The sequence below is a fragment of the Schistocerca nitens genome, chromosome 10 (assembly GCF_023898315.1).
Source record: "Schistocerca nitens isolate TAMUIC-IGC-003100 chromosome 10, iqSchNite1.1, whole genome shotgun sequence".
Lineage (NCBI taxonomy): Eukaryota > Metazoa > Arthropoda > Insecta > Orthoptera > Acrididae > Schistocerca > Schistocerca nitens.
The window spans coordinates 182,242,152-182,270,113 of NC_064623.1; the positions used below are offsets into that span (position 1 = coordinate 182,242,152).

At 44.5% G+C, this 27,962-nt stretch overlaps 1 protein-coding gene across 15 annotated transcripts in view; it reads right to left on the reverse strand.

Annotated features, from left to right (window-relative positions):
* LOC126210558 (pharyngeal muscle protein 2-like) overlaps window positions 1-27,962 on the reverse strand; it is a 510,724-nt gene that overhangs the window by 439,687 nt on the left and 43,075 nt on the right. For 13 of the 15 annotated variants that reach the window (XR_007540701.1, XR_007540700.1, XM_049939816.1 and 10 more), the window contains exons 5-6: window positions 18,907-18,963; window positions 6,833-6,889 (exon numbers count right to left, since the gene is read on the reverse strand). Coding sequence is in view for 13 of the 15 variants with exons in the window: in XM_049939816.1 (XP_049795773.1) it covers window positions 6,833-6,889; window positions 18,907-18,963 (114 nt within the window). In the remaining 2 variants the exon portion in view is untranslated. The remainder of the gene's footprint in view (window positions 1-6,832; window positions 6,890-18,906; window positions 18,964-27,962) is intronic. The other 2 variants (XM_049939826.1, XM_049939824.1) reach the window with 1 other exon arrangement.

Sequence of the window (27,962 nt, forward strand, 5' to 3'; positions counted from 1 at the left end):
CTGGTAGAAGGTGATGAGGAGATGTCCTTGTAGTCAGATGAGAGACGTTTAATCACCTGACTGTGGATCCGTTCTGGCCCAGGAGCTGTATCGGGGCAATGTGCAAAGGCACTGAGCAACTCCCACTCTGTAAATGGGGCGTTACAGGATTCACTGTGGCGTGTAGTAAACGAGAGGACTTTCCCTTCCAGTCACCATTTGAGAGTGCGAAAGGCTGGGGGATGATTCTCCGACGCAGAGGCTCGAGCATAGGGCTCAGCAAAGTATTCGGCATTCGAGTTTGCGTCAGTACATAACACAACATTTATGTTAACACCGGGAACACCTGTTGGGGGTCTGGTACCCGAAAACACGTTTAATTTTTGCCCAGACTTGGGAAGGTGACGTATGGCACCCAATGGTTGAGATGTATCTCTCTTAACACTCCTGTTTCCGTCTTTTGATAAGTTGGCAAATGCGGGCATGGAGCCGTTTAAAGGCTATGAGATGCTCTAGGGAAGGGTGCTGCTTATGCCACTGTAGAGCTCGCCGATGCTCAATTGCTTCAGCAACTTCCGGCAACCACCAAGGAGGGACTGCCTTTTGCCGGGGCCCCCCCTAAAGAGTGAGGGATCCTGTTTTCTGCCACAGAAACGATTGTCGTAGTCACCTGTTCGACCATCACATTGATGTTACCATGTGGGGGAGATTCAACAGTGACAGCAGAGGTGAAAGTTTCCCAGTCCACCTTGTTTAAAGCCCATATGGGCTGGCGTCCGTGGGCTTGATGCCGGGGCAGTGACAGGAAGATGGGGAGGTGGCCACTACCACAAAGGTCGTCATGTGCTTTCCAGTGGGTATATGGGAGAAGGCCTGGGCTGCAAATTGATAAATCAATGGCCAAGTAGCTACCAAGAGCCACACTGAAATGTGTTGTGCCCACAGTATTTAAGAGGCAGAGGTCGAACTGAGACAGTAAAGTTTTGTCATCTTGCCTGCCCCAGTACCAGTACCCCACAAGGGTTATGGGTGTTAAAATCTCCCAAAAGTAGGAAAGGTTTAGGGAGTTGATCAATCAGTGCTATTGAAACATTCAGGGATACTGCACCAACTGGAGGAAGATATACATTGCAGACATTTATTTCCTGTGTCGTCTGTATTCTGACAGCCACAGCTTCAAGAGGGGTTTGAAGGGGCACAGGATCACTACAGACCAAGTTTAGAACATAAACACAAACTCCACCTGACACTCGATTATAGTCACTAAGGTTTCTGTAGTATTCCTTATAGCCACGGAGGGCAGGGGTCCGCATTGTCGGGAACCAGGTTTCCTGGAGGACAATGCAAAAAGCAGGTAAGCTTAACAGTTGCCATAGCTCAGCCAGGCAGTGGAAAAAACTGCCGTAATTCCACTGGAGGATGATGCCATCTTGAGACAGGGAAGGCATGTAACATTCAATGTGGCAGTCTACACCTAAGGGTCACCTGCTGCCACCAACTCTTTGCCTGAGCAGTCTATATCCATTGTGTCTGAGGGTCCAGCGAGATATAGGTCCTCAGTGGATGCCAGAATCTCCACCTCATCTGCAGACGCAGAGCTTGTAGGTATCGGTGGTGTGGGTACCACCGCAATTCTCTCGGTCTTGGGGACATTGTTTTTGGATTTCTCTTGCTGCTCCTTGGGTTTTTCTGGCTGGGAGGACTTCACTGATTCAGTCTCTGGGACTGAGGATGAGCGTGAAGCCCTATGGCCAGCTGCTTTTGGGCTTTTCGGGCACTAGCGGGTGTCATCTTTCTCACTACCAGAAACCTGGAAAGGGAGTGACGCAAGGAACCCGTTCCGAGCAAGAGGAGCCGAAGAAGACTTATGCTTCATAGCCAAAGGATGTAGGTTCTCAAATTTCCTCTTATCCTCGGTGTAGGTCAGTTGGTCCAGCATCTTATATTCCATGATTTTCCTCTTTTTCAGTAAAATCCTGCAGGCTGGTGAGCAAGGTGAATGACGCTCTCCCCAGTTGACACAGATGGGAGGCGGGGCACATGCAGTATTGGGATGTGATGGACGTACACAATCTCAACGTGTGATGCTGGACGTCCAGCGGGAAGACATATGGCCAAACTTCCAGCACTTAAAGCACCGCATCGAGGCAGTGGAGGGATATATGGCTTAATGTCACAGCGGTAGACCATCAACTTGACCTTCTCGAGTAATGTGTTACCCTCGAAGGCCAAGATGAAGGCACCGTTGGCAACCTGATTATCCCTCCGCCCCGATGGACGCACCATATGAAATGAACACCTCACCACTCTAAATTGGCGTGGAGATCATCATCAGACAAGAAAAGAAGGTTCCTGTGGAATATAATACCCTGGACCATATTTAAGCTCTTTTGGGGCGTGATGGTAACAGATACATCCTTGAACTTGTTACAAGCGAGTAATGCTCATGACTGGGCAGAGGAAGCTGTTTTTATCAAGACTGACCCAGAGCGCATACTGGACAAGCCCTCCACCTCCCCAAACTTGTCCTCGAAATGCTCCACAAAAAACTGAGGCTTCATGGACATGAAAGATTTCCCATCAACACTTGTACTGGGGCGAATAAGCTTCACTGCCATCCTTAGCCTGCATTCCTCCCATGGTGTGGCCAGGGAGGGGAATGATTTGGGGTCATATTTCTTAGCACTGAAGTTAGACTTTGCCCGCTTAGAGACTGCTGGTGGTGGACCACCAGCAAGAGATGACATACAACGCTTCATGGCGTGTCATCCGCACTGATGCCACCCACCCCAACCAGGGGCCCTCCCCATGGGTGCCACCTAGCCTCAGCAAGGGCCACCTGGCACGATGGCCATTGCTGGGAGTCCCGATGCCCCAGGGGGATGGACACCTACTCTGTGGCATAAATGGGGATTTAACGGAAAAGGCATCAGCAGAGTGATCCCTCTGTTGTCAGGGGGCTACAGCCAACAGGGTAATTGTAGTTCCACCACAGCGGACTGGCTACCGTGCTGGATATGAGGTGCTCTTAGTCCATGGTCATCGTCGGCACAGAAAGTGACACTGGATAGTACATGGTGGAAAACACACCCAGGAAGGTGTCCTCACCAAGAATGAGTGGGACTGCAATACAAAGTGAGCTGAAGGTCTTAAAGCATGATGGACACAATGCACCATGTAAGGTGCCCTTCCCCAATTGGCTCACTCTTTGGGAAAATTTGGAAAGATGGAGGTCAAACCTGACAGGGGACCACCACATAAAGGGCAAAACATGTGAGACTCCTTTTAGTTGCCTCTTATGACAAGCAGGAATACCTTGGGCCTATTCTAAATCCCGGGTCCACATGGGAGAGAGGAAAAACATGTGCGAGGGTCTCATGTAGACCTTTACTGAAGAGTGGAAACAGTGTTTTTATGACGTCATTACCCAGGATGAAACATGGTTGTTTTTGTCTGAACTCGAGAGCAAAACCCAATCCATGGAGTGGTGTCATCCAGGTTCCCCTTGTTAGAAGAATCCAAGACTTTCATGAACAGCACACTGAAATGTGATGACCTCCTCCTTCTGGCATCAGTGTGGTGTCATTTTCATCGAGTTTTTGGAACCTGGCTCCACAGTTAATGGGGACGGTTACTGTTTGTCACTGGACAAGCTGCAATGTAGCATCAAGACCCATAGACCACAGCTTCAGGGTCAGATCATCAGACTACACCATGACAATGCCAAACCCCATACAGCCTATACGATGCAGGAGAAAATCAGGAAAATGGGTTGGAAAATAGTTCTTCATCCTCTCTACAATCCTCACTTGGCTCTGTCTGATTTTTACCTCTTTGGTCATCTGAAGGCCCACCTGCGTGGTAAAACATTTGGTAGTGAGAAAGACATTATGGAAAGAACGTTGGGCCAGATGTGCCACAGCTGATGGAGGCTACATTGAGTAAGCTCTATGTATAGCTAAATGTTCCAAGTATGTTCACAAAAAATTTCTTTCTCCTCCTGCAAAAATAAAAAAAAATTAAAGAGTACTGTGCAAAACTTTTTGAATGCCCTTTATATCTACTTCTAAGTTACTGTTGCTGGCACCATTGATGTTACCTTCCAACTGTTTAAGTCATGTAAAAATCTGCACTTCACCACATGATTTATTCTTTCAAAACATATTGGCCTTTGCCTCTGCGTGCAATGGAGTATAACAAACAACATCCAGTTGCTCACTTAGCAGATCAGAAGAGTTACACAACTTCCACAATATGGAAAAAAATGGCACCACAAAGTGGGCATATAAATACTGATTGGGGCAGGCTTACCAAACAGAATACATATTTGCAACAAACTTGGGAATAAAAAGACGTCCAGTACCAAGTTGAAATAAAACAGTGTCGAACAGCTAATAATTGTCAGTATCAATGATCTTTAACCAGTATGAATCCTTCACTCTGTTGTGCCACCTGTGCCATTTTGAAACCAGGATTCAAACCCAGAAACTCACCTTTCACAGACTGTGCGCTTCCTAAATGAGCTATCTGGGTACTGCTACTCTTCTGCCAGGACTTCTACCCTGCAGCTCACACTGTGCTGCAGAATGAAAGATTCATTGTGAAAAAGTGATCTGGGCTCTGGCTAAGCCATTTATCTGCAATATCGTTTCTTCCAGGGCTGGTACACCATCAAGGGATGCAGGTCATCATCTGTACAGTTTTGAAACGTACGAAAAAAGGTACTGGCAGATGTTGTGACAACAGGTTGAATATTGAGCCTGAATCATTTAACCACTGAAGGGCGGGTTCTGATTTAGGGTCCAAGGCCAGCACACAGTTTTAATTTGCTTCACTGTTTCAATGCTCTTGACATTCCTACACAAGTACAGTAGAATGTATCCTACCACCTGCAGGATGTAGATAACCAGAAAAGGAAGATGGAGATGCCACAGGTGCTGTGATACAATTAACTGTAAATTAGGGAGGCAACAAAACATGAGCACATTTCCACAGGCTAAGCTCAGATGTTGAGCCTGTGATAAATTCCACCATTTGGACTGCTTCATAAAGTTGCATAAATCTGTGGTAATTAGAAAGACGGTGTAGTTCAATCCCCCCTCCCCTCCCCTGCCCCTTCAAGGGCAATTCATTCAATTTCACACAAGTGGCTTGGAGATTTAAGCAATTGGAACTGGTATATTGTTTTGAAAGATAGGAGTGCCCCAGTAAGTATGACAGGACCAGTAGTTTCCTATAAAGGATGTTAAAAAAAGTGTGCCATATTTTGAGAGGTGGTACTAGGGACCAAAATATGATAAAAAGTGCAAGCTTTAAAATGCTTACCTGCAGAGTTCTGAGCACTTGTTTATTACAAGAGATGTTTCACAGCAGCAAAATGAACAAGTACTCATAGCTCTAGGGGTATGCATTTTAAAGCTCTTGTTTACTGGACTTTATACCTTGTTTTGGTCCACACTACATTGTGACAAAAAATGGAATACTTTTATTTAAACAGTCTGCATACATAAATGATCTCACAGTTACAATGAACAGCATCTGAGGCTTTTTGCTGATGCTGTAGTGTAAGGGGAAGTGTTGCCAATGAGTGACTGCAGGAGGATACAGCGCTACTTGGACAGAATTTCTATTTGGTGTGATGAATGACAGGTTGCTCCAAATGTGGGAAAATGCAGCTTAATGAAGAAGGCAAGGAATAACAATCATGTAATATTTGAATATGGAGTTAGTGGTAGGCTGCTTACCACAGCCACATCATTTAAATATCTACATGCAAAGTTGCAAAGTGATGTGAAATGGAATGAGCACATAAGTTTGGTTGTAGGGAAGGCAGTTTGGGATACCTACCATGTTGGATTAAAGAGTAGTGGTACGGTGCTACACTGCCACTGAAGTAAGACATCAAAGTAATTCAGACGTGTGTTGCTAGGTTTGTTAATGGTAGGTTCTATCAACACATATTATGGAAATGTTCAGGAACACAAATTGGAATCCTCAGTGGAGAGATGACATTCTTTCCACAACATACTATTAGTGGCCGACTGCAGAATGGTGCTACTGTGCCCAACATACAATTTGCGTAAGGACTGCAAAGACAAGAGAAATCAGGACTCATAGGATGCGTATAGGTAGTCATTTTTCTCTCGCTCCATTTTTGGTTGGAACAGGAAATTTAATGACTAGCAGCAGTAAAAGCTACTCTTCACTGTGCAGTGTAGGATGGTTTGTGAATCTTGCATGCAGGCGCAGAATTTGTGTGTTTCTGATTCCTAGGTAGACGTCGATTTGAAACAGAGAAAAAGCAAAGCATTTTGTAAACAGTAACACATCACTTTTCGTTTATCACATCATGAAGGAGAGCCTACAGGGATGTGGAATGATTCAAGCTACAGATTAACAAGCAGAACACAGCCACTGTAGGCTACTTCTGTATAGCACACAAACTACTGAATATGACTAGTACTGATCTACTTAGGAGGGTGTTATCATGAAGTTTTAATTACACCCTCTAAAAATAAAATTACTTAACTACTTCCTTCGTTTACAGGTACATGCTTGTAGTGCTGGTACACATTCAAACCTACTGTCATCCACAGCTATGGGAATTAAAACAGAATGACAAACCCCTTCTCCACTTCAACACATTTTGTTTTAGCTCATCTAGCTGGAACTGTGGTAGAAGATTTAGAATATGTACCATGATTGCAAACATACACCTGCAAAACAAATTAAAAAAAAATTATGTAACTATATTTTTTTTTCAAAATAATAAATATTACTTTATGATTACTCCTTGTACATTACTAATTATAGGAATTAAATCTAGACTACTATAAAACAAGGCATCACTTACATCTTCCTCCAGCTTTAGTGGGTCATGTGCGTCATTATCTTCAGGAGTTTCCAATATCTGCAAAAGTTAATGAGGATTATATTCATTTAGCTTCACCCATAACACATCATACACACGGACTTAGCAAACATCATGGGATAGTGGGACACAGATGGTATAGGTGTGTTCCATGCGCACCATACACCGCCTTTGCCAGATGCAGTTGAATAGAAGACCTTCTGAGAAGTGCCTGTGAAAGAGTAACATGCAATGTCATCAGGAGCTGACGCCATTCAAATGGAGTATGGTTGTCAAAGGCCATCGGATGGGAATTTCAATTTCCACAGTGGTGCACGAATTTGGCTTCACACACGTTATATTGTGTCAACAGTAAATCGTGAATGGTTGAACGAGAGTGTCACAGTTCACAACAGACAAACTACCAGTTGTCCAACCATTCTCAATGACTGACTGGCGATGTACTAGACAGATTGTCAATAGAAACAGGAGGGCAACAGTGCAACAAATCATGGTTCAATTCAACACAGGATGATGATTCTTCCAGTGGGCAATCCACAGGAACATGGGTTCCATGGGGTGTGGGAGCCAGCATCGCACACAAGTGCCACTGTTGACCGGATGTCATCAGGCACTACAGCTCGCATTTGTCGACAGTCACCAGGGATGGACTTCATAGACCCCACCTGCCAAAAATACATGCTCCAAGGTGGTGATGTCTGCTATGGTTTGAGGTGCATTTTCCTGGTATGGAGTGGCCCCTCTAGTTTTTCCTGAACGAACTTTGAATGGCCCGTGAAATGTTGATCTGCTTGGCGACCATCTCCGCCCATTTCTGGCCTTCCAACACCCTGATAGTCCTACCACATTACCTGGGAATGGTTACACGAACATGCACAGCAATTCAAAGACTGAGATGGTGACCCCAGAGTCCAGATTTGAACTCGTATCCGGGATTTCAAGGAATACAGGTTGTGTGTTATGGATCCTGCACCCATGAACAGACCAGAATTGGCTGTCACTCTGCAAATGATTTGGTGTCGACTGCTTCCAGAGCAGTACCAGGGACTTGTAGACTCACTTCCATGGCATGTCACTGCAGCCTGCAGGACCAGAAGTGGCCCCACGTGATATTAGGTGCATGTCCCATGACATTTGCTAAGTCAGTGTACATACATGCAGCAAATAATTTAAGTGCTTCTGCAAAAGAATAATTTCTAATCTTAGTATTTTTTCCAAAAATGGCAAAGTAAACGCAACTACAATGAACATATTTCCTATCAGTTTGGAGCTTATAGGAGCCGCTGGTGGCTTTCACAAGAATATCGGTTACAAGTTTTATCTCGAGCTCATGATGAATACCTGAAGTGTTGTGTTAAGACTACCAACTGTTGATACATAAGCATTCATGAACAGTGTCGTCAATGTGGGTTTGACACAAAGGAGTTGACACTTCAACTGCCCAGCCTGGATGTAGCTCATTGAGGTTCAACCATTTTTTGCTTTACCCATTAATAAAAATTTCTGTGGTTCATACAACTTCCACCATACTGTAAAATCATTCAAGAACACATTTTAGCTAGGTTCTTCACCTCTGGAATGGGGAGGAGGGGGGGGGGGGATGATGACGATAATGATGATGATGATGATAGTAGTAACAATAATAATAGTAACTGAATGTTGTTCAATTAATGTAAAACCTCAAGCAGACACACTATCATTACATGTAATCCAGAGCTTACAAACAGGACAATTTTTATCCATCAACTGCTTTCAGCTAATCCCAGTTATGCCAATCTACAGTCATGTAAATACAGAACTCCCCCCATAAACAGTTTCATTTCTACATCAACTCGTCTCTTTAATTATTGAAGGTTTCTTGAACTACAACTGCTTCAGAGAAATAAACCAAATTATTTTTTAATGGGATCAGTGGCACTATTAGCAACTACCTGTCACAGACATCAGCATAATCTCTAGTACCCCATCTACATTCCACAGCTTTTACAAGATTTCATCATAATGTAATTTCATTTTTGTTAACTATAAAATAACACCTTTGCATCAGTTAAGATTATCACAGCCCGATGGTTGTGACCGAGGAAGTCACCGAAAGCCCAAGTTATTACTGAAACCTGATTCAGCAAAGATACATTACCATCAGCAGCAGCAATTCAGCATCAAGTGCTGGAGAAAGGCCTGTTCTAAACTTTCCCTTACTTTATGCTCTTCATTCTATACACATTCATGTGACTCCCATATGCTTTCTAATGTCATCAAAAGACGCCCTTTCCTTATCTCTTGGAACACAACAAAGAACTTCCGTGGTCTGCCTCCTACCATCCATGCACCTGTCTCACTCATCACCATTTCATGCGTGTATTCTTTACCATCATAATTGTGTTTTCCACTCCAGTCTGCTATCTGATCAATTTGTTTTTTCTGAGTCTCTTCTAAGAATCCTCATCATGTATTTCTCAACTGCCCTCAAAGAGGCCTCAGTTTATGAATGGTTTTCACTTTGAAATCCACATCTCACTATCAGTCAAAATGTAGCACATACTGGAGATGAACTTTCCTTTTTACACACTTTGGAAACTTTGTTTTGGAAACATTGTTTAGTTTACCAAAAACACTAGATGTCATTATTACTCTATCCACTTCCCTTACTGTCCACCCAGCTGTCACCTTAAACTGCCCTAAATACAAAAACTCATCAACCAGTTCTATTGCTTCATTGTTCATTAGCAACAGTCTCTTATGACTGATTTCTAGGCCAGCTTCAATTTTTTTTATATTAAATTCTTCCATTGTTGATGAAATTATCTGCACTATAAGCAAATAAAACAATATTGTTTGAAAAATGAAGCGGTTCAGGTATGTTCCATTAATATATATTCTCTTTTCACTTGACCAATTTCTGTATCTGAAAAACATTTTCTAGGACTGCTGTGAATGTTTTTTTGCCATGAAACAGTCAAAAGCTTCCTCAAAACCATGAATTCATACAATATGAGAATTCATTAAAACTGTTTCATTCTATGATTCCATTCATTGGTTACAAATGGAGAAGACATTCACTAATTTCATACAAGATGGGTGAATCATATTTTGACCACATGAAGGAACAAGTGGCTTCTGCAGTGGATATATGACATTTGGCATCAATATTACACATACAGTAGAGCATTGTAAACTGATTACTTTGGGGTTAAGAAACTAATCATCGTACATTAATACTTAGGGTTTTACTATCATTAGCATCTTTCATCTTATACTAAGAACTGAAACTCATAGCAACTGTTGAAAGTGATAAGTGGTGTCAATCCGTAATCTTGAAATCACACTGGCGATACAAGATGAGAGTGATGTGTGGAATTTCATCACTCAAGACACAGCTACTGTGGCAGTTGAATAATTCAAACTGTACTGTACTGGATAATACAGGGGCTCTCTAAAAAGTAGGTTCTGACACTGCCCAGTGTGCGGAGGAGTTGGGTGAGTGAGTGGTTTCAGCACAGCTGTGTCACCTGGGCAAGTAGGAGCCTAGTAGTTCTGTGGAAGAGTTACTGAACTGTTGTTTGCTCCGTAACTGTAAATAAAAATGATCGCCATAATAAAAATTCCTGCTGCCTGTTAATTCTATGCTGTAATCCATTTTCTTTGTGTGAAAAACATGAAAGATATAGACATTCGTAGTGAACTTTGTGCATATAGAGGTGAACACCATGAGTGATAGTGCTGAAAGAAAAGGTGCAGTTTGTTTCGGGAATGTCAGATGAATGTCCATTGTGAAAAAAAGGAATGGAAGATCATCTGTCGTTACAAATGAACTTGTTGCAAAAGTTAAGGACAGAAGCAGAGAAAATTTTTTGTTCACAATTACAAAATTATCAATCACTTTCCCTCTGGAATCATGGGCAGTGTTGTACAAACCTGCAACTGACAAGTCCTTAGGGCCATGTGAAAAGGTCCAGGCGAAGCTGCAGCCTAGGTGTACACCATGGAGGTGTACGTGAAGGGACTTCAAGTATAGGTGGTAAAGACAAGGAAAGAAGGAATCAGACATGAACTGCAATTGGAAGCCCTGACCTGGGCCGCTGATGTGGGAGATGAACCGCCATGGGTGAGAAAAGGAGACAGTGATTCGGATGCACAGGAGAACTATGAACATGTGCTACGTAACTGGCCAGCAGTTGTGCACGCCTAACCTGCAATGGAAGACTCCATCCTCCATAAGGACACCGGTCACCTGACTTGTCCTATAAGCTCCTGTTGCTAGGCAAATGCCACAGCGGTGGGCTGGGTCGAGTAAATGCAATAATGAGGGCGCCGCCGAACTGTAAACCAGACTCCCATAGTCCAGGCAGGATTGAACAAAGGCTCTGTAGAGCTGCAGCAGCGTAGAGCGATCTGTACCCCAGTTGGTGTTGCTCAGGCAGTGGAGGGTATTGAGGTGCTGCCAGCAATTTCGTTTAAGCTGACGAAGGTGAGGAAGCTGAGTCAATTGGGTGTTGAAAACCAGTCCTAAGAATCAATATGTCTCCACTACAGTGACTGAATCGTCATTAAGGTAAAGTTCTGGTTCTGGATGAATGGTACAATGTTGACAGAAGTCCTGACTGCGCCTTGTGGATGGTTCCCTGTAGGCGCCACTCAGCAACACCAGTATTGGTGGAGCAGTATGAAATGCAGAAGTCGTCTGCAAACAGAGAAGGTGAGATGGACGGTCCTCCAGCTGTTGTTAGACCATTAAAAATAGAGACACTCACAGAGCCCTGCAGGACCCCATTCTCCCGGATATGGGATGAACTATGAGAAAGTACAAAGCAACAGGAAATTTTGGATAAAAATCAGGAGCGGGCCTTGGAGACCCCACTCGTATAATGTGGCACGGCTATGATGTCGCCAGGTTGTGTCATACGCTTTTCGTAAATCAAAGTAGATGGCAACCATATGTTGGCACCTGGAAAAGACTGTTCAAATGGCAGACTGAAGGGACACAAGATTATCTATGATAGAACGACCCTGGCAGAAGCCGCCCTGACATGGAGCCAGTCGGCCATATGACTCCAGGACCCAACCCAACTGCTGACACACCATACGTGCCAGCAGCTTACAAAGAATGTTGGTGAGGCTGATGGGCTGATAGCTATCCACATCAAGCAGGTTTTTACCGGATTTGAGTATCGGAATGATGGTGCTCTCCCACCACTTTGATGGAAAGACTCCATCGCACCAGATCTGGTAGAAGGTGATGAGGAGATGTCCTTGTAGTCAGATGAGAGACGTTTAATCACCTGACTGTGGATCCGTTCTGGCCCAGGAGCTGTATCGGGGCAATGTGCAAAGGCACTGAGCAACTCCCACTCTGTAAATGGGGCGTTACAGGATTCACTGTGGCGTGTAGTAAACGAGAGGACTTTCCCTTCCAGTCACCATTTGAGAGTGCGAAAGGCTGGGGGATGATTCTCCGACGCAGAGGCTCGAGCATAGGGCTCAGCAAAGTATTCGGCATTCGAGTTTGCGTCAGTACATAACACAACATTTATGTTAACACCGGGAACACCTGTTGGGGGTCTGGTACCCGAAAACACGTTTAATTTTTGCCCAGACTTGGGAAGGTGACGTATGGCACCCAATGGTTGAGATGTATCTCTCTTAACACTCCTGTTTCCGTCTTTTGATAAGTTGGCAAATGCGGGCATGGAGCCGTTTAAAGGCTATGAGATGCTCTAGGGAAGGGTGCTGCTTATGCCACTGTAGAGCTCGCCGATGCTCAATTGCTTCAGCAACTTCCGGCAACCACCAAGGAGGGACTGCCTTTTGCCGGGGCCCCCCCTAAAGAGTGAGGGATCCTGTTTTCTGCCACAGAAACGATTGTCGTAGTCACCTGTTCGACCATCACATTGATGTTACCATGTGGGGGAGATTCAACAGTGACAGCAGAGGTGAAAGTTTCCCAGTCCACCTTGTTTAAAGCCCATATGGGCTGGCGTCCGTGGGCTTGATGCCGGGGCAGTGACAGGAAGATGGGGAGGTGGCCACTACCACAAAGGTCGTCATGTGCTTTCCAGTGGGTATATGGGAGAAGGCCTGGGCTGCAAATTGATAAATCAATGGCCAAGTAGCTACCAAGAGCCACACTGAAATGTGTTGTGCCCACAGTATTTAAGAGGCAGAGGTCGAACTGAGACAGTAAAGTTTTGTCATCTTGCCTGCCCCAGTACCAGTACCCCACAAGGGTTATGGGTGTTAAAATCTCCCAAAAGTAGGAAAGGTTTAGGGAGTTGATCAATCAGTGCTATTGAAACATTCAGGGATACTGCACCAACTGGAGGAAGATATACATTGCAGACATTTATTTCCTGTGTCGTCTGTATTCTGACAGCCACAGCTTCAAGAGGGGTTTGAAGGGGCACAGGATCACTACAGACCAAGTTTAGAACATAAACACAAACTCCACCTGACACTCGATTATAGTCACTAAGGTTTCTGTAGTATTCCTTATAGCCACGGAGGGCAGGGGTCCGCATTGTCGGGAACCAGGTTTCCTGGAGGACAATGCAAAAAGCAGGTAAGCTTAACAGTTGCCATAGCTCAGCCAGGCAGTGGAAAAAACTGCCGTAATTCCACTGGAGGATGATGCCATCTTGAGACAGGGAAGGCATGTAACATTCAATGTGGCAGTCTACACCTAAGGGTCACCTGCTGCCACCAACTCTTTGCCTGAGCAGTCTATATCCATTGTGTCTGAGGGTCCAGCGAGATATAGGTCCTCAGTGGATGCCAGAATCTCCACCTCATCTGCAGACGCAGAGCTTGTAGGTATCGGTGGTGTGGGTACCACCGCAATTCTCTCGGTCTTGGGGACATTGTTTTTGGATTTCTCTTGCTGCTCCTTGGGTTTTTCTGGCTGGGAGGACTTCACTGATTCAGTCTCTGGGACTGAGGATGAGCGTGAAGCCCTATGGCCAGCTGCTTTTGGGCTTTTCGGGCACTAGCGGGTGTCATCTTTCTCACTACCAGAAACCTGGAAAGGGAGTGACGCAAGGAACCCGTTCCGAGCAAGAGGAGCCGAAGAAGACTTACGCTTCATAGCCAAAGGATGTAGGTTCTCAAATTTCCTCTTATCCTCGGTGTAGGTCAGTTGGTCCAGCATCTTATATTCCATGATTTTCCTCTTTTTCAGTAAAATCCTGCAGGCTGGTGAGCAAGGTGAATGACGCTCTCCCCAGTTGACACAGATGGGAGGCGGGGCACATGCAGTATTGGGATGTGATGGACGTACACAATCTCAACGTGTGATGCTGGACGTCCAGCGGGAAGACATATGGCCAAACTTCCAGCACTTAAAGCACCGCATCGAGGCAGTGGAGGGATATATGGCTTAATGTCACAGCGGTAGACCATCAACTTGACCTTCTCGAGTAATGTGTTACCCTCGAAGGCCAAGATGAAGGCACCGTTGGCAACCTGATTATCCCTCCGCCCCGATGGACGCACCATATGAAATGAACACCTCACCACTCTAAATTGGCGTGGAGATCATCATCAGACAAGAAAAGAAGGTTCCTGTGGAATATAATACCCTGGACCATATTTAAGCTCTTTTGGGGCGTGATGGTAACAGATACATCCTTGAACTTGTTACAAGCGAGTAATGCTCATGACTGGGCAGAGGAAGCTGTTTTTATCAAGACTGACCCAGAGCGCATACTGGACAAGCCCTCCACCTCCCCAAACTTGTCCTCGAAATGCTCCACAAAAAACTGAGGCTTCATGGACATGAAAGATTTCCCATCAACACTTGTACTGGGGCGAATAAGCTTCACTGCCATCCTTAGCCTGCATTCCTCCCATGGTGTGGCCAGGGAGGGGAATGATTTGGGGTCATATTTCTTAGCACTGAAGTTAGACTTTGCCCGCTTAGAGACTGCTGGTGGTGGACCACCAGCAAGAGATGACATACAACGCTTCATGGCGTGTCATCCGCACTGATGCCACCCACCCCAACCAGGGGCCCTCCCCATGGGTGCCACCTAGCCTCAGCAAGGGCCACCTGGCACGATGGCCATTGCTGGGAGTCCCGATGCCCCAGGGGGATGGACACCTACTCTGTGGCATAAATGGGGATTTAACGGAAAAGGCATCAGCAGAGTGATCCCTCTGTTGTCAGGGGGCTACAGCCAACAGGGTAATTGTAGTTCCACCACAGCGGACTGGCTACCGTGCTGGATATGAGGTGCTCTTAGTCCATGGTCATCGTCGGCACAGAAAGTGACACTGGATAGTACATGGTGGAAAACACACCCAGGAAGGTGTCCTCACCAAGAATGAGTGGGACTGCAATACAAAGTGAGCTGAAGGTCTTAAAGCATGATGGACACAATGCACCATGTAAGGTGCCCTTCCCCAATTGGCTCACTCTTTGGGAAAATTTGGAAAGATGGAGGTCAAACCTGACAGGGGACCACCACATAAAGGGCAAAACATGTGAGACTCCTTTTAGTTGCCTCTTATGACAAGCAGGAATACCTTGGGCCTATTCTAAATCCCGGGTCCACATGGGAGAGAGGAAAAACATGTGCGAGGGTCTCATGTAGACCTTTACTGAAGAGTGGAAACAGTGTTTTTATGACGTCATTACCCAGGATGAAACATGGTTGTTTTTGTCTGAACTCGAGAGCAAAACCCAATCCATGGAGTGGTGTCATCCAGGTTCCCCTTGTTAGAAGAATCCAAGACTTTCATGAACAGCACACTGAAATGTGATGACCTCCTCCTTCTGGCATCAGTGTGGTGTCATTTTCATCGAGTTTTTGGAACCTGGCTCCACAGTTAATGGGGACGGTTACTGTTTGTCACTGGACAAGCTGCAATGTAGCATCAAGACCCATAGACCACAGCTTCAGGGTCAGATCATCAGACTACACCATGACAATGCCAAACCCCATACAGCCTATACGATGCAGGAGAAAATCAGGAAAATGGGTTGGAAAATAGTTCTTCATCCTCTCTACAATCCTCACTTGGCTCTGTCTGATTTTTACCTCTTTGGTCATCTGAAGGCCCACCTGCGTGGTAAAACATTTGGTAGTGAGAAAGACATTATGGAAAGAACGTTGGGCCAGATGTGCCACAGCTGATGGAGGCTACATTGAGTAAGCTCTATGTATAGCTAAATGTTCCAAGTATGTTCACAAAAAATTTCTTTCTCCTCCTGCAAAAATAAAAAAAAATTAAAGAGTACTGTGCAAAACTTTTTGAATGCCCTTTATATCTACTTCTAAGTTACTGTTGCTGGCACCATTGATGTTACCTTCCAACTGTTTAAGTCATGTAAAAATCTGCACTTCACCACATGATTTATTCTTTCAAAACATATTGGCCTTTGCCTCTGCGTGCAATGGAGTATAACAAACAACATCCAGTTGCTCACTTAGCAGATCAGAAGAGTTACACAACTTCCACAATATGGAAAAAAATGGCACCACAAAGTGGGCATATAAATACTGATTGGGGCAGGCTTACCAAACAGAATACATATTTGCAACAAACTTGAGAATAAAAAGACGTCCAGTACCAAGTTGAAATAAAACAGTGTCGAACAGCTAATAATTGTCAGTATCAATGATCTTTAACCAGTATGAATCCTTCACTCTGTTGTGCCACCTGTGCCATTTTGAAACCAGGATTCAAACCCAGAAACTCACCTTTCACAGACTGTGCGCTTCCTAAATGAGCTATCTGGGTACTGCTACTCTTCTGCCAGGACTTCTACCCTGCAGCTCACACTGTGCTGCAGAATGAAAGATTCATTGTGAAAAAGTGATCTGGGCTCTGGCTAAGCCATTTATCTGCAATATCGTTTCTTCCAGGGCTGGTACACCATCAAGGGATGCAGGTCATCATCTGTACAGTTTTGAAACGTACGAAAAAAGGTACTGGCAGATGTTGTGACAACAGGTTGAATATTGAGCCTGAATCATTTAACCACTGAAGGGCGGGTTCTGATTTAGGGTCCAAGGCCAGCACACAGTTTTAATTTGCTTCACTGTTTCAATGCTCTTGACATTCCTACACAAGTACAGTAGAATGTATCCTACCACCTGCAGGATGTAGATAACCAGAAAAGGAAGATGGAGATGCCACAGGTGCTGTGATACAATTAACTGTAAATTAGGGAGGCAACAAAACATGAGCACATTTCCACAGGCTAAGCTCAGATGTTGAGCCTGTGATAAATTCCACCATTTGGACTGCTTCATAAAGTTGCATAAATCTGTGGTAATTAGAAAGACGGTGTAGTTCAATCCCCCCTCCCCTCCCCTGCCCCTTCAAGGGCAATTCATTCAATTTCACACAAGTGGCTTGGAGATTTAAGCAATTGGAACTGGTATATTGTTTTGAAAGATAGGAGTGCCCCAGTAAGTATGACAGGACCAGTAGTTTCCTATAAAGGATGTTAAAAAAAGTGTGCCATATTTTGAGAGGTGGTACTAGGGACCAAAATATGATAAAAAGTGCAAGCTTTAAAATGCTTACCTGCAGAGTTCTGAGCACTTGTTTATTACAAGAGATGTTTCACAGCAGCAAAATGAACAAGTACTCATAGCTCTAGGGGTATGCATTTTAAAGCTCTTGTTTACTGGACTTTATACCTTGTTTTGGTCCACACTACATTGTGACAAAAAATGGAATACTTTTATTTAAACAGTCTGCATACATAAATGATCTCACAGTTACAATGAACAGCATCTGAGGCTTTTTGCTGATGCTGTAGTGTAAGGGGAAGTGTTGCCAATGAGTGACTGCAGGAGGATACAGCGCTACTTGGACAGAATTTCTATTTGGTGTGATGAATGACAGGTTGCTCCAAATGTGGGAAAATGCAGCTTAATGAAGAAGGCAAGGAATAACAATCATGTAATATTTGAATATGGAGTTAGTGGTAGGCTGCTTACCACAGCCACATCATTTAAATATCTACATGCAAAGTTGCAAAGTGATGTGAAATGGAATGAGCACATAAGTTTGGTTGTAGGGAAGGCAGTTTGGGATACCTACCATGTTGGATTAAAGAGTAGTGGTACGGTGCTACACTGCCACTGAAGTAAGACATCAAAGTAATTCAGACGTGTGTTGCTAGGTTTGTTAATGGTAGGTTCTATCAACACATATTATGGAAATGTTCAGGAACACAAATTGGAATCCTCAGTGGAGAGATGACATTCTTTCCACAACATACTATTAGTGGCCGACTGCAGAATGGTGCTACTGTGCCCAACATACAATTTGCGTAAGGACTGCAAAGACAAGAGAAATCAGGACTCATAGGATGCGTATAGGTAGTCATTTTTCTCTCGCTCCATTTTTGGTTGGAACAGGAAATTTAATGACTAGCAGCAGTAAAAGCTACTCTTCACTGTGCAGTGTAGGATGGTTTGTGAATCTTGCATGCAGGCGCAGAATTTGTGTGTTTCTGATTCCTAGGTAGACGTCGATTTGAAACAGAGAAAAAGCAAAGCATTTTGTAAACAGTAACACATCACTTTTCGTTTATCACATCATGAAGGAGAGCCTACAGGGATGTGGAATGATTCAAGCTACAGATTAACAAGCAGAACACAGCCACTGTAGGCTACTTCTGTATAGCACACAAACTACTGAATATGACTAGTACTGATCTACTTAGGAGGGTGTTATCATGAAGTTTTAATTACACCCTCTAAAAATAAAATTACTTAACTACTTCCTTCGTTTACAGGTACATGCTTGTAGTGCTGGTACACATTCAAACCTACTGTCATCCACAGCTATGGGAATTAAAACAGAATGACAAACCCCTTCTCCACTTCAACACATTTTGTTTTAGCTCATCTAGCTGGAACTGTGGTAGAAGATTTAGAATATGTACCATGATTGCAAACATACACCTGCAAAACAAATTAAAAAAAAATTATGTAACTATATTTTTTTTTTCAAAATAATAAATATTACTTTATGATTACTCCTTGTACATTACTAATTATAGGAATTAAATCTAGACTACTATAAAACAAGGCATCACTTACATCTTCCTCCAGCTTTAGTGGGTCATGTGCGTCATTATCTTCAGGAGTTTCCAATATCTGCAAAAGTTAATGAGGATTATATTCATTTAGCTTCACCCATAACACATCATACACACGGACTTAGCAAACATCATGGGATAGTGGGACACAGATGGTATAGGTGTGTTCCATGCGCACCATACACCGCCTTTGCCAGATGCAGTTGAATAGAAGACCTTCTGAGAAGTGCCTGTGAAAGAGTAACATGCAATGTCATCAGGAGCTGACGCCATTCAAATGGAGTATGGTTGTCAAAGGCCATCGGATGGGAATTTCAATTTCCACAGTGGTGCACGAATTTGGCTTCACACACGTTATATTGTGTCAACAGTAAATCGTGAATGGTTGAACGAGAGTGTCACAGTTCACAACAGACAAACTACCAGTTGTCCAACCATTCTCAATGACTGACTGGCGATGTACTAGACAGATTGTCAATAGAAACAGGAGGGCAACAGTGCAACAAATCATGGTTCAATTCAACACAGGATGATGATTCTTCCAGTGGGCAATCCACAGGAACATGGGTTCCATGGGGTGTGGGAGCCAGCATCGCACACAAGTGCCACTGTTGACCGGATGTCATCAGGCACTACAGCTCGCATTTGTCGACAGTCACCAGGGATGGACTTCATAGACCCCACCTGCCAAAAATACATGCTCCAAGGTGATGATGTCTGCTATGGTTTGAGGTGCATTTTCCTGGTATGGAGTGGCCCCTCTAGTTTTTCCTGAACGAACTTTGAATGGCCCGTGAAATGTTGATCTGCTTGGCGACCATCTCCGCCCATTTCTGGCCTTCCAACACCCTGATAGTCCTACCACATTACCTGGGAATGGTTACACGAACATGCACAGCAATTCAAAGACTGAGATGGTGACCCCAGAGTCCAGATTTGAACTCGTATCCGGGATTTCAAGGAATACAGGTTGTGTGTTATGGATCCTGCACCCATGAACAGACCAGAATTGGCTGTCACTCTGCAAATGATTTGGTGTCGACTGCTTCCAGAGCAGTACCAGGGACTTGTAGACTCACTTCCATGGCATGTCACTGCAGCCTGCAGGACCAGAAGTGGCCCCACGTGATATTAGGTGCATGTCCCATGACATTTGCTAAGTCAGTGTACATACATGCAGCAAATAATTTAAGTGCTTCTGCAAAAGAATAATTTCTAATCTTAGTATTTTTTCCAAAAATGGCAAAGTAAACGCAACTACAATGAACATATTTCCTATCAGTTTGGAGCTTATAGGAGCCGCTGGTGGCTTTCACAAGAATATCGGTTACAAGTTTTATCTCGAGCTCATGATGAATACCTGAAGTGTTGTGTTAAGACTACCAACTGTTGATACATAAGCATTCATGAACAGTGTCGTCAATGTGGGTTTGACACAAAGGAGTTGACACTTCAACTGCCCAGCCTGGATGTAGCTCATTGAGGTTCAACCATTTTTTGCTTTACCCATTAATAAAAATTTCTGTGGTTCATACAACTTCCACCATACTGTAAAATCATTCAAGAACACATTTTAGCTAGGTTCTTCACCTCTGGAATGGGGAGGAGGGGGGGGGGGATGATGACGATAATGATGATGATGATGATAGTAGTAACAATAATAATAGTAACTGAATGTTGTTCAATTAATGTAAAACCTCAAGCAGACACACTATCATTACATGTAATCCAGAGCTTACAAACAGGACAATTTTTATCCATCAACTGCTTTCAGCTAATCCCAGTTATGCCAATCTACAGTCATGTAAATACAGAACTCCCCCCATAAACAGTTTCATTTCTACATCAACTCGTCTCTTTAATTATTGAAGGTTTCTTGAACTACAACTGCTTCAGAGAAATAAACCAAATTATTTTTTAATGGGATCAGTGGCACTATTAGCAACTACCTGTCACAGACATCAGCATAATCTCTAGTACCCCATCTACATTCCACAGCTTTTACAAGATTTCATCATAATGTAATTTCATTTTTGTTAACTATAAAATAACACCTTTGCATCAGTTAAGATTATCACAGCCCGATGGTTGTGACCGAGGAAGTCACCGAAAGCCCAAGTTATTACTGAAACCTGATTCAGCAAAGATACATTACCATCAGCAGCAGCAATTCAGCATCAAGTGCTGGAGAAAGGCCTGTTCTAAACTTTCCCTTACTTTATGCTCTTCATTCTATACACATTCATGTGACTCCCATATGCTTTCTAATGTCATCAAAAGACGCCCTTTCCTTATCTCTTGGAACACAACAAAGAACTTCCGTGGTCTGCCTCCTACCATCCATGCACCTGTCTCACTCATCACCATTTCATGCGTGTATTCTTTACCATCATAATTGTGTTTTCCACTCCAGTCTGCTATCTGATCAATTTGTTTTTTCTGAGTCTCTTCTAAGAATCCTCATCATGTATTTCTCAACTGCCCTCAAAGAGGCCTCAGTTTATGAATGGTTTTCACTTTGAAATCCACATCTCACTATCAGTCAAAATGTAGCACATACTGGAGATGAACTTTCCTTTTTACACACTTTGGAAACTTTGTTTTGGAAACATTGTTTAGTTTACCAAAAACACTAGATGTCATTATTACTCTATCCACTTCCCTTACTGTCCACCCAGCTGTCACCTTAAACTGCCCTAAATACAAAAACTCATCAACCAGTTCTATTGCTTCATTGTTCATTAGCAACAGTCTCTTATGACTGATTTCTAGGCCAGCTTCAATTTTTTTTATATTAAATTCTTCCATTGTTGATGAAATTATCTGCACTATAAGCAAATAAAACAATATTGTTTGAAAAATGAAGCGGTTCAGGTATGTTCCATTAATATATATTCTCTTTTCACTTGACCAATTTCTGTATCTGAAAAACATTTTCTAGGACTGCTGTGAATGTTTTTTTGCCATGAAACAGTCAAAAGCTTCCTCAAAACCATGAATTCATACAATATGAGAATTCATTAAAACTGTTTCATTCTATGATTCCATTCATTGGTTACAAATGGAGAAGACATTCACTAATTTCATACAAGATGGGTGAATCATATTTTGACCAGATGAAGGAACAAGTGGCTTCTGCAGTGGATATATGACATTTGGCATCAATATTACACATACAGTAGAGCATTGTAAACTGATTACTTTGGGGTTAAGAAACTAATCATCGTACATTAATACTTAGGGTTTTACTATCATTAGCATCTTTCATCTTATACTAAGAACTGAAACTCATAGCAACTGTTGAAAGTGATAAGTGGTGTCAATCCGTAATCTTGAAATCACACTGGCGATACAAGATGAGAGTGATGTGTGGAATTTCATCACTCAAGACACAGCTACTGTGGCAGTTGAATAATTCAAACTGTACTGTACTGGATAATACAGGGGCTCTCTAAAAAGTAGGTTCTGACACTGCCCAGTGTGCGGAGGAGTTGGGTGAGTGAGTGGTTTCAGCACAGCTGTGTCACCTGGGCAAGTAGGAGCCTAGTAGTTCTGTGGAAGAGTTACTGAACTGTTGTTTGCTCCGTAACTGTAAATAAAAATGATCGCCATAATAAAAATTCCTGCTGCCTGTTAATTCTATGCTGTAATCCATTTTCTTTGTGTGAAAAACATGAAAGATATAGACATTCGTAGTGAACTTTGTGCATATAGAGGTGAACACCATGAGTGATAGTGCTGAAAGAAAAGGTGCAGTTTGTTTCGGGAATGTCAGATGAATGTCCATTGTGAAAAAAAGGAATGGAAGATCATCTGTCGTTACAAATGAACTTGTTGCAAAAGTTAAGGACAGAAGCAGAGAAAATTTTTTGTTCACAATTACAAAATTATCAATCACTTTCCCTCTGGAATCATGGGCAGTGTTGTACAAACCTGCAACTGACAAGTCCTTAGGGCCATGTGAAAAGGTCCAGGCGAAGCTGCAGCCTAGGTGTACACCATGGAGGTGTACGTGAAGGGACTTCAAGTATAGGTGGTAAAGACAAGGAAAGAAGGAATCAGACATGAACTGCAATTGGAAGCCCTGACCTGGGCCGCTGATGTGGGAGATGAACCGCCATGGGTGAGAAAAGGAGACAGTGATTCGGATGCACAGGAGAACTATGAACATGTGCTACGTAACTGGCCAGCAGTTGTGCACGCCTAACCTGCAATGGAAGACTCCATCCTCCATAAGGACACCGGTCACCTGACTTGTCCTATAAGCTCCTGTTGCTAGGCAAATGCCACAGCGGTGGGCTGGGTCGAGTAAATGCAATAATGAGGGCGCCGCCGAACTGTAAACCAGACTCCCATAGTCCAGGCAGGATTGAACAAAGGCTCTGTAGAGCTGCAGCAGCGTAGAGCGATCTGTACCCCAGTTGGTGTTGCTCAGGCAGTGGAGGGTATTGAGGTGCTGCCAGCAATTTCGTTTAAGCTGACGAAGGTGAGGAAGCTGAGTCAATTGGGTGTTGAAAACCAGTCCTAAGAATCAATATGTCTCCACTACAGTGACTGAATCGTCATTAAGGTAAAGTTCTGGTTCTGGATGAATGGTACAATGTTGACAGAAGTCCTGACTGCGCCTTGTGGATGGTTCCCTGTAGGCGCCACTCAGCAACACCAGTATTGGTGGAGCAGTATGAAATGCAGAAGTCGTCTGCAAACAGAGAAGGTGAGATGGACGGTCCTCCAGCTGTTGTTAGACCATTAAAAATAGAGACACTCACAGAGCCCTGCAGGACCCCATTCTCCCGGATATGGGATGAACTATGAGAAAGTACAAAGCAACAGGAAATTTTGGATAAAAATCAGGAGCGGGCCTTGGAGACCCCACTCGTATAATGTGGCACGGCTATGATGTCGCCAGGTTGTGTCATACGCTTTTCGTAAATCAAAGTAGATGGCAACCATATGTTGGCACCTGGAAAAGACTGTTCAAATGGCAGACTGAAGGGACACAAGATTATCTATGATAGAACGACCCTGGCAGAAGCCGCCCTGACATGGAGCCAGTCGGCCATATGACTCCAGGACCCAACCCAACTGCTGACACACCATACGTGCCAGCAGCTTACAAAGAATGTTGGTGAGGCTGATGGGCTGATAGCTATCCACATCAAGCAGGTTTTTACCGGATTTGAGTATCGGAATGATGGTGCTCTCCCACCACTTTGATGGAAAGACTCCATCGCACCAGATCTGGTAGAAGGTGATGAGGAGATGTCCTTGTAGTCAGATGAGAGACGTTTAATCACCTGACTGTGGATCCGTTCTGGCCCAGGAGCTGTATCGGGGCAATGTGCAAAGGCACTGAGCAACTCCCACTCTGTAAATGGGGCGTTACAGGATTCACTGTGGCGTGTAGTAAACGAGAGGACTTTCCCTTCCAGTCACCATTTGAGAGTGCGAAAGGCTGGGGGATGATTCTCCGACGCAGAGGCTCGAGCATAGGGCTCAGCAAAGTATTCGGCATTCGAGTTTGCGTCAGTACATAACACAACATTTATGTTAACACCGGGAACACCTGTTGGGGGTCTGGTACCCGAAAACACGTTTAATTTTTGCCCAGACTTGGGAAGGTGACGTATGGCACCCAATGGTTGAGATGTATCTCTCTTAACACTCCTGTTTCCGTCTTTTGATAAGTTGGCAAATGCGGGCATGGAGCCGTTTAAAGGCTATGAGATGCTCTAGGGAAGGGTGCTGCTTATGCCACTGTAGAGCTCGCCGATGCTCAATTGCTTCAGCAACTTCCGGCAACCACCAAGGAGGGACTGCCTTTTGCCGGGGCCCCCCCTAAAGAGTGAGGGATCCTGTTTTCTGCCACAGAAACGATTGTCGTAGTCACCTGTTCGACCATCACATTGATGTTACCATGTGGAGGAGATTCAACAGTGACAGCAGAGGTGAGAGTTTCCCAGTCCACCTTGTTTAAAGCCCATATGGGCTGGCGTCCGTGGGCTTGATGCCGGGGCAGTGACAGGAAGATGGGGAGGTGGCCACTACCACAAAGGTCGTCATGTGCTTTCCAGTGGGTATATGGGAGAAGGCCTGGGCTGCAAATTGATAAATCAATGGCCAAGTAGCTACCAAGAGCCACACTGAAATGTGTTGTGCCCACAGTATTTAAGAGGCAGAGGTCGAACTGAGACAGTAAAGTTTTGTCATCTTGCCTGCCCCAGTACCAGTACCCCACAAGGGTTATGGGTGTTAAAATCTCCCAAAAGTAGGAAAGGTTTAGGGAGTTGATCAATCAGTGCTATTGAAACATTCAGGGATACTGCACCAACTGGAGGAAGATATACATTGCAGACATTTATTTCCTGTGTCGTCTGTATTCTGACAGCCACAGCTTCAAGAGGGGTTTGAAGGGGCACAGGATCACTACAGACCAAGTTTAGAACATAAACACAAACTCCACCTGACACTCGATTATAGTCACTAAGGTTTCTGTAGTATTCCTTATAGCCACGGAGGGCAGGGGTCCGCATTGTCGGGAACCAGGTTTCCTGGAGGACAATGCAAAAAGCAGGTAAGCTTAACAGTTGCCATAGCTCAGCCAGGCAGTGGAAAAAACTGCCGTAATTCCACTGGAGGATGATGCCATCTTGAGACAGGGAAGGCATGTAACATTCAATGTGGCAGTCTACACCTAAGGGTCACCTGCTGCCACCAACTCTTTGCCTGAGCAGTCTATATCCATTGTGTCTGAGGGTCCAGCGAGATATAGGTCCTCAGTGGATGCCAGAATCTCCACCTCATCTGCAGACGCAGAGCTTGTAGGTATCGGTGGTGTGGGTACCACCGCAATTCTCTCGGTCTTGGGGACATTGTTTTTGGATTTCTCTTGCTGCTCCTTGGGTTTTTCTGGCTGGGAGGACTTCACTGATTCAGTCTCTGGGACTGAGGATGAGCGTGAAGCCCTATGGCCAGCTGCTTTTGGGCTTTTCGGGCACTAGCGGGTGTCATCTTTCTCACTACCAGAAACCTGGAAAGGGAGTGACGCAAGGAACCCGTTCCGAGCAAGAGGAGCCGAAGAAGACTTACGCTTCATAGCCAAAGGATGTAGGTTCTCAAATTTCCTCTTATCCTCGGTGTAGGTCAGTTGGTCCAGCATCTTATATTCCATGATTTTCCTCTTTTTCAGTAAAATCCTGCAGGCTGGTGAGCAAGGTGAATGACGCTCTCCCCAGTTGACACAGATGGGAGGCGGGGCACATGCAGTATTGGGATGTGATGGACGTACACAATCTCAACGTGTGATGCTGGACGTCCAGCGGGAAGACATATGGCCAAACTTCCAGCACTTAAAGCACCGCATCGAGGCAGTGGAGGGATATATGGCTTAATGTCACAGCGGTAGACCATCAACTTGACCTTCTCGAGTAATGTGTTACCCTCGAAGGCCAAGATGAAGGCACCGTTGGCAACCTGATTATCCCTCCGCCCCGATGGACGCACCATATGAAATGAACACCTCACCACTCTAAATTGGCGTGGAGATCATCATCAGACAAGAAAAGAAGGTTCCTGTGGAATATAATACCCTGGACCATATTTAAGCTCTTTTGGGGCGTGATGGTAACAGATACATCCTTGAACTTGTTACAAGCGAGTAATGCTCATGACTGGGCAGAGGAAGCTGTTTTTATCAAGACTGACCCAGAGCGCATACTGGACAAGCCCTCCACCTCCCCAAACTTGTCCTCGAAATGCTCCACAAAAAACTGAGGCTTCATGGACATGAAAGATTTCCCATCAACACTTGTACTGGGGCGAATAAGCTTCACTGCCATCCTTAGCCTGCATTCCTCCCATGGTGTGGCCAGGGAGGGGAATGATTTGGGGTCATATTTCTTAGCACTGAAGTTAGACTTTGCCCGCTTAGAGACTGCTGGTGGTGGACCACCAGCAAGAGATGACATACAACGCTTCATGGCGTGTCATCCGCACTGATGCCACCCACCCCAACCAGGGGCCCTCCCCATGGGTGCCACCTAGCCTCAGCAAGGGCCACCTGGCACGATGGCCATTGCTGGGAGTCCCGATGCCCCAGGGGGATGGACACCTACTCTGTGGCATAAATGGGGATTTAATGGAAAAGGCATCAGCAGAGTGATCCCTCTGTTGTCAGGGGGCTACAGCCAACAGGGTAATTGTAGTTCCACCACAGCGGACTGGCTACCGTGCTGGATATGAGGTGCTCTTAGTCCATGGTCATCGTCGGCACAGAAAGTGACACTGGATAGTACATGGTGGAAAACACACCCAGGAAGGTGTCCTCACCAAGAATGAGTGGGACTGCAATACAAAGTGAGCTGAAGGTCTTAAAGCATGATGGACACAATGCACCATGTAAGGTGCCCTTCCCCAATTGGCTCACTCTTTGGGAAAATTTGGAAAGATGGAGGTCAAACCTGACAGGGGACCACCACATAAAGGGCAAAACATGTGAGACTCCTTTTAGTTGCCTCTTGTGACAAGCAGGAATACCTTGGGCCTATTCTAAATCCCGGGTCCACATGGGAGAGAGGAAAAACATGTGCGAGGGTCTCATGTAGACCTTTACTGAAGAGTGGAAACAGTGTTTTTATGACGTCATTACCCAGGATGAAACATGGTTGTTTTTGTCTGAACTCGAGAGCAAAACCCAATCCATGGAGTGGTGTCATCCAGGTTCCCCTTGTTAGAAGAATCCAAGACTTTCATGAACAGCACACTGAAATGTGATGACCTCCTCCTTCTGGCATCAGTGTGGTGTCATTTTCATCGAGTTTTTGGAACCTGGCTCCACAGTTAATGGGGACGGTTACTGTTTGTCACTGGACAAGCTGCAATGTAGCATCAAGACCCATAGACCACAGCTTCAGGGTCAGATCATCAGACTACACCATGACAATGCCAAACCCCATACAGCCTATACGATGCAGGAGAAAATCAGGAAAATGGGTTGGAAAATAGTTCTTCATCCTCTCTACAATCCTCACTTGGCTCTGTCTGATTTTTACCTCTTTG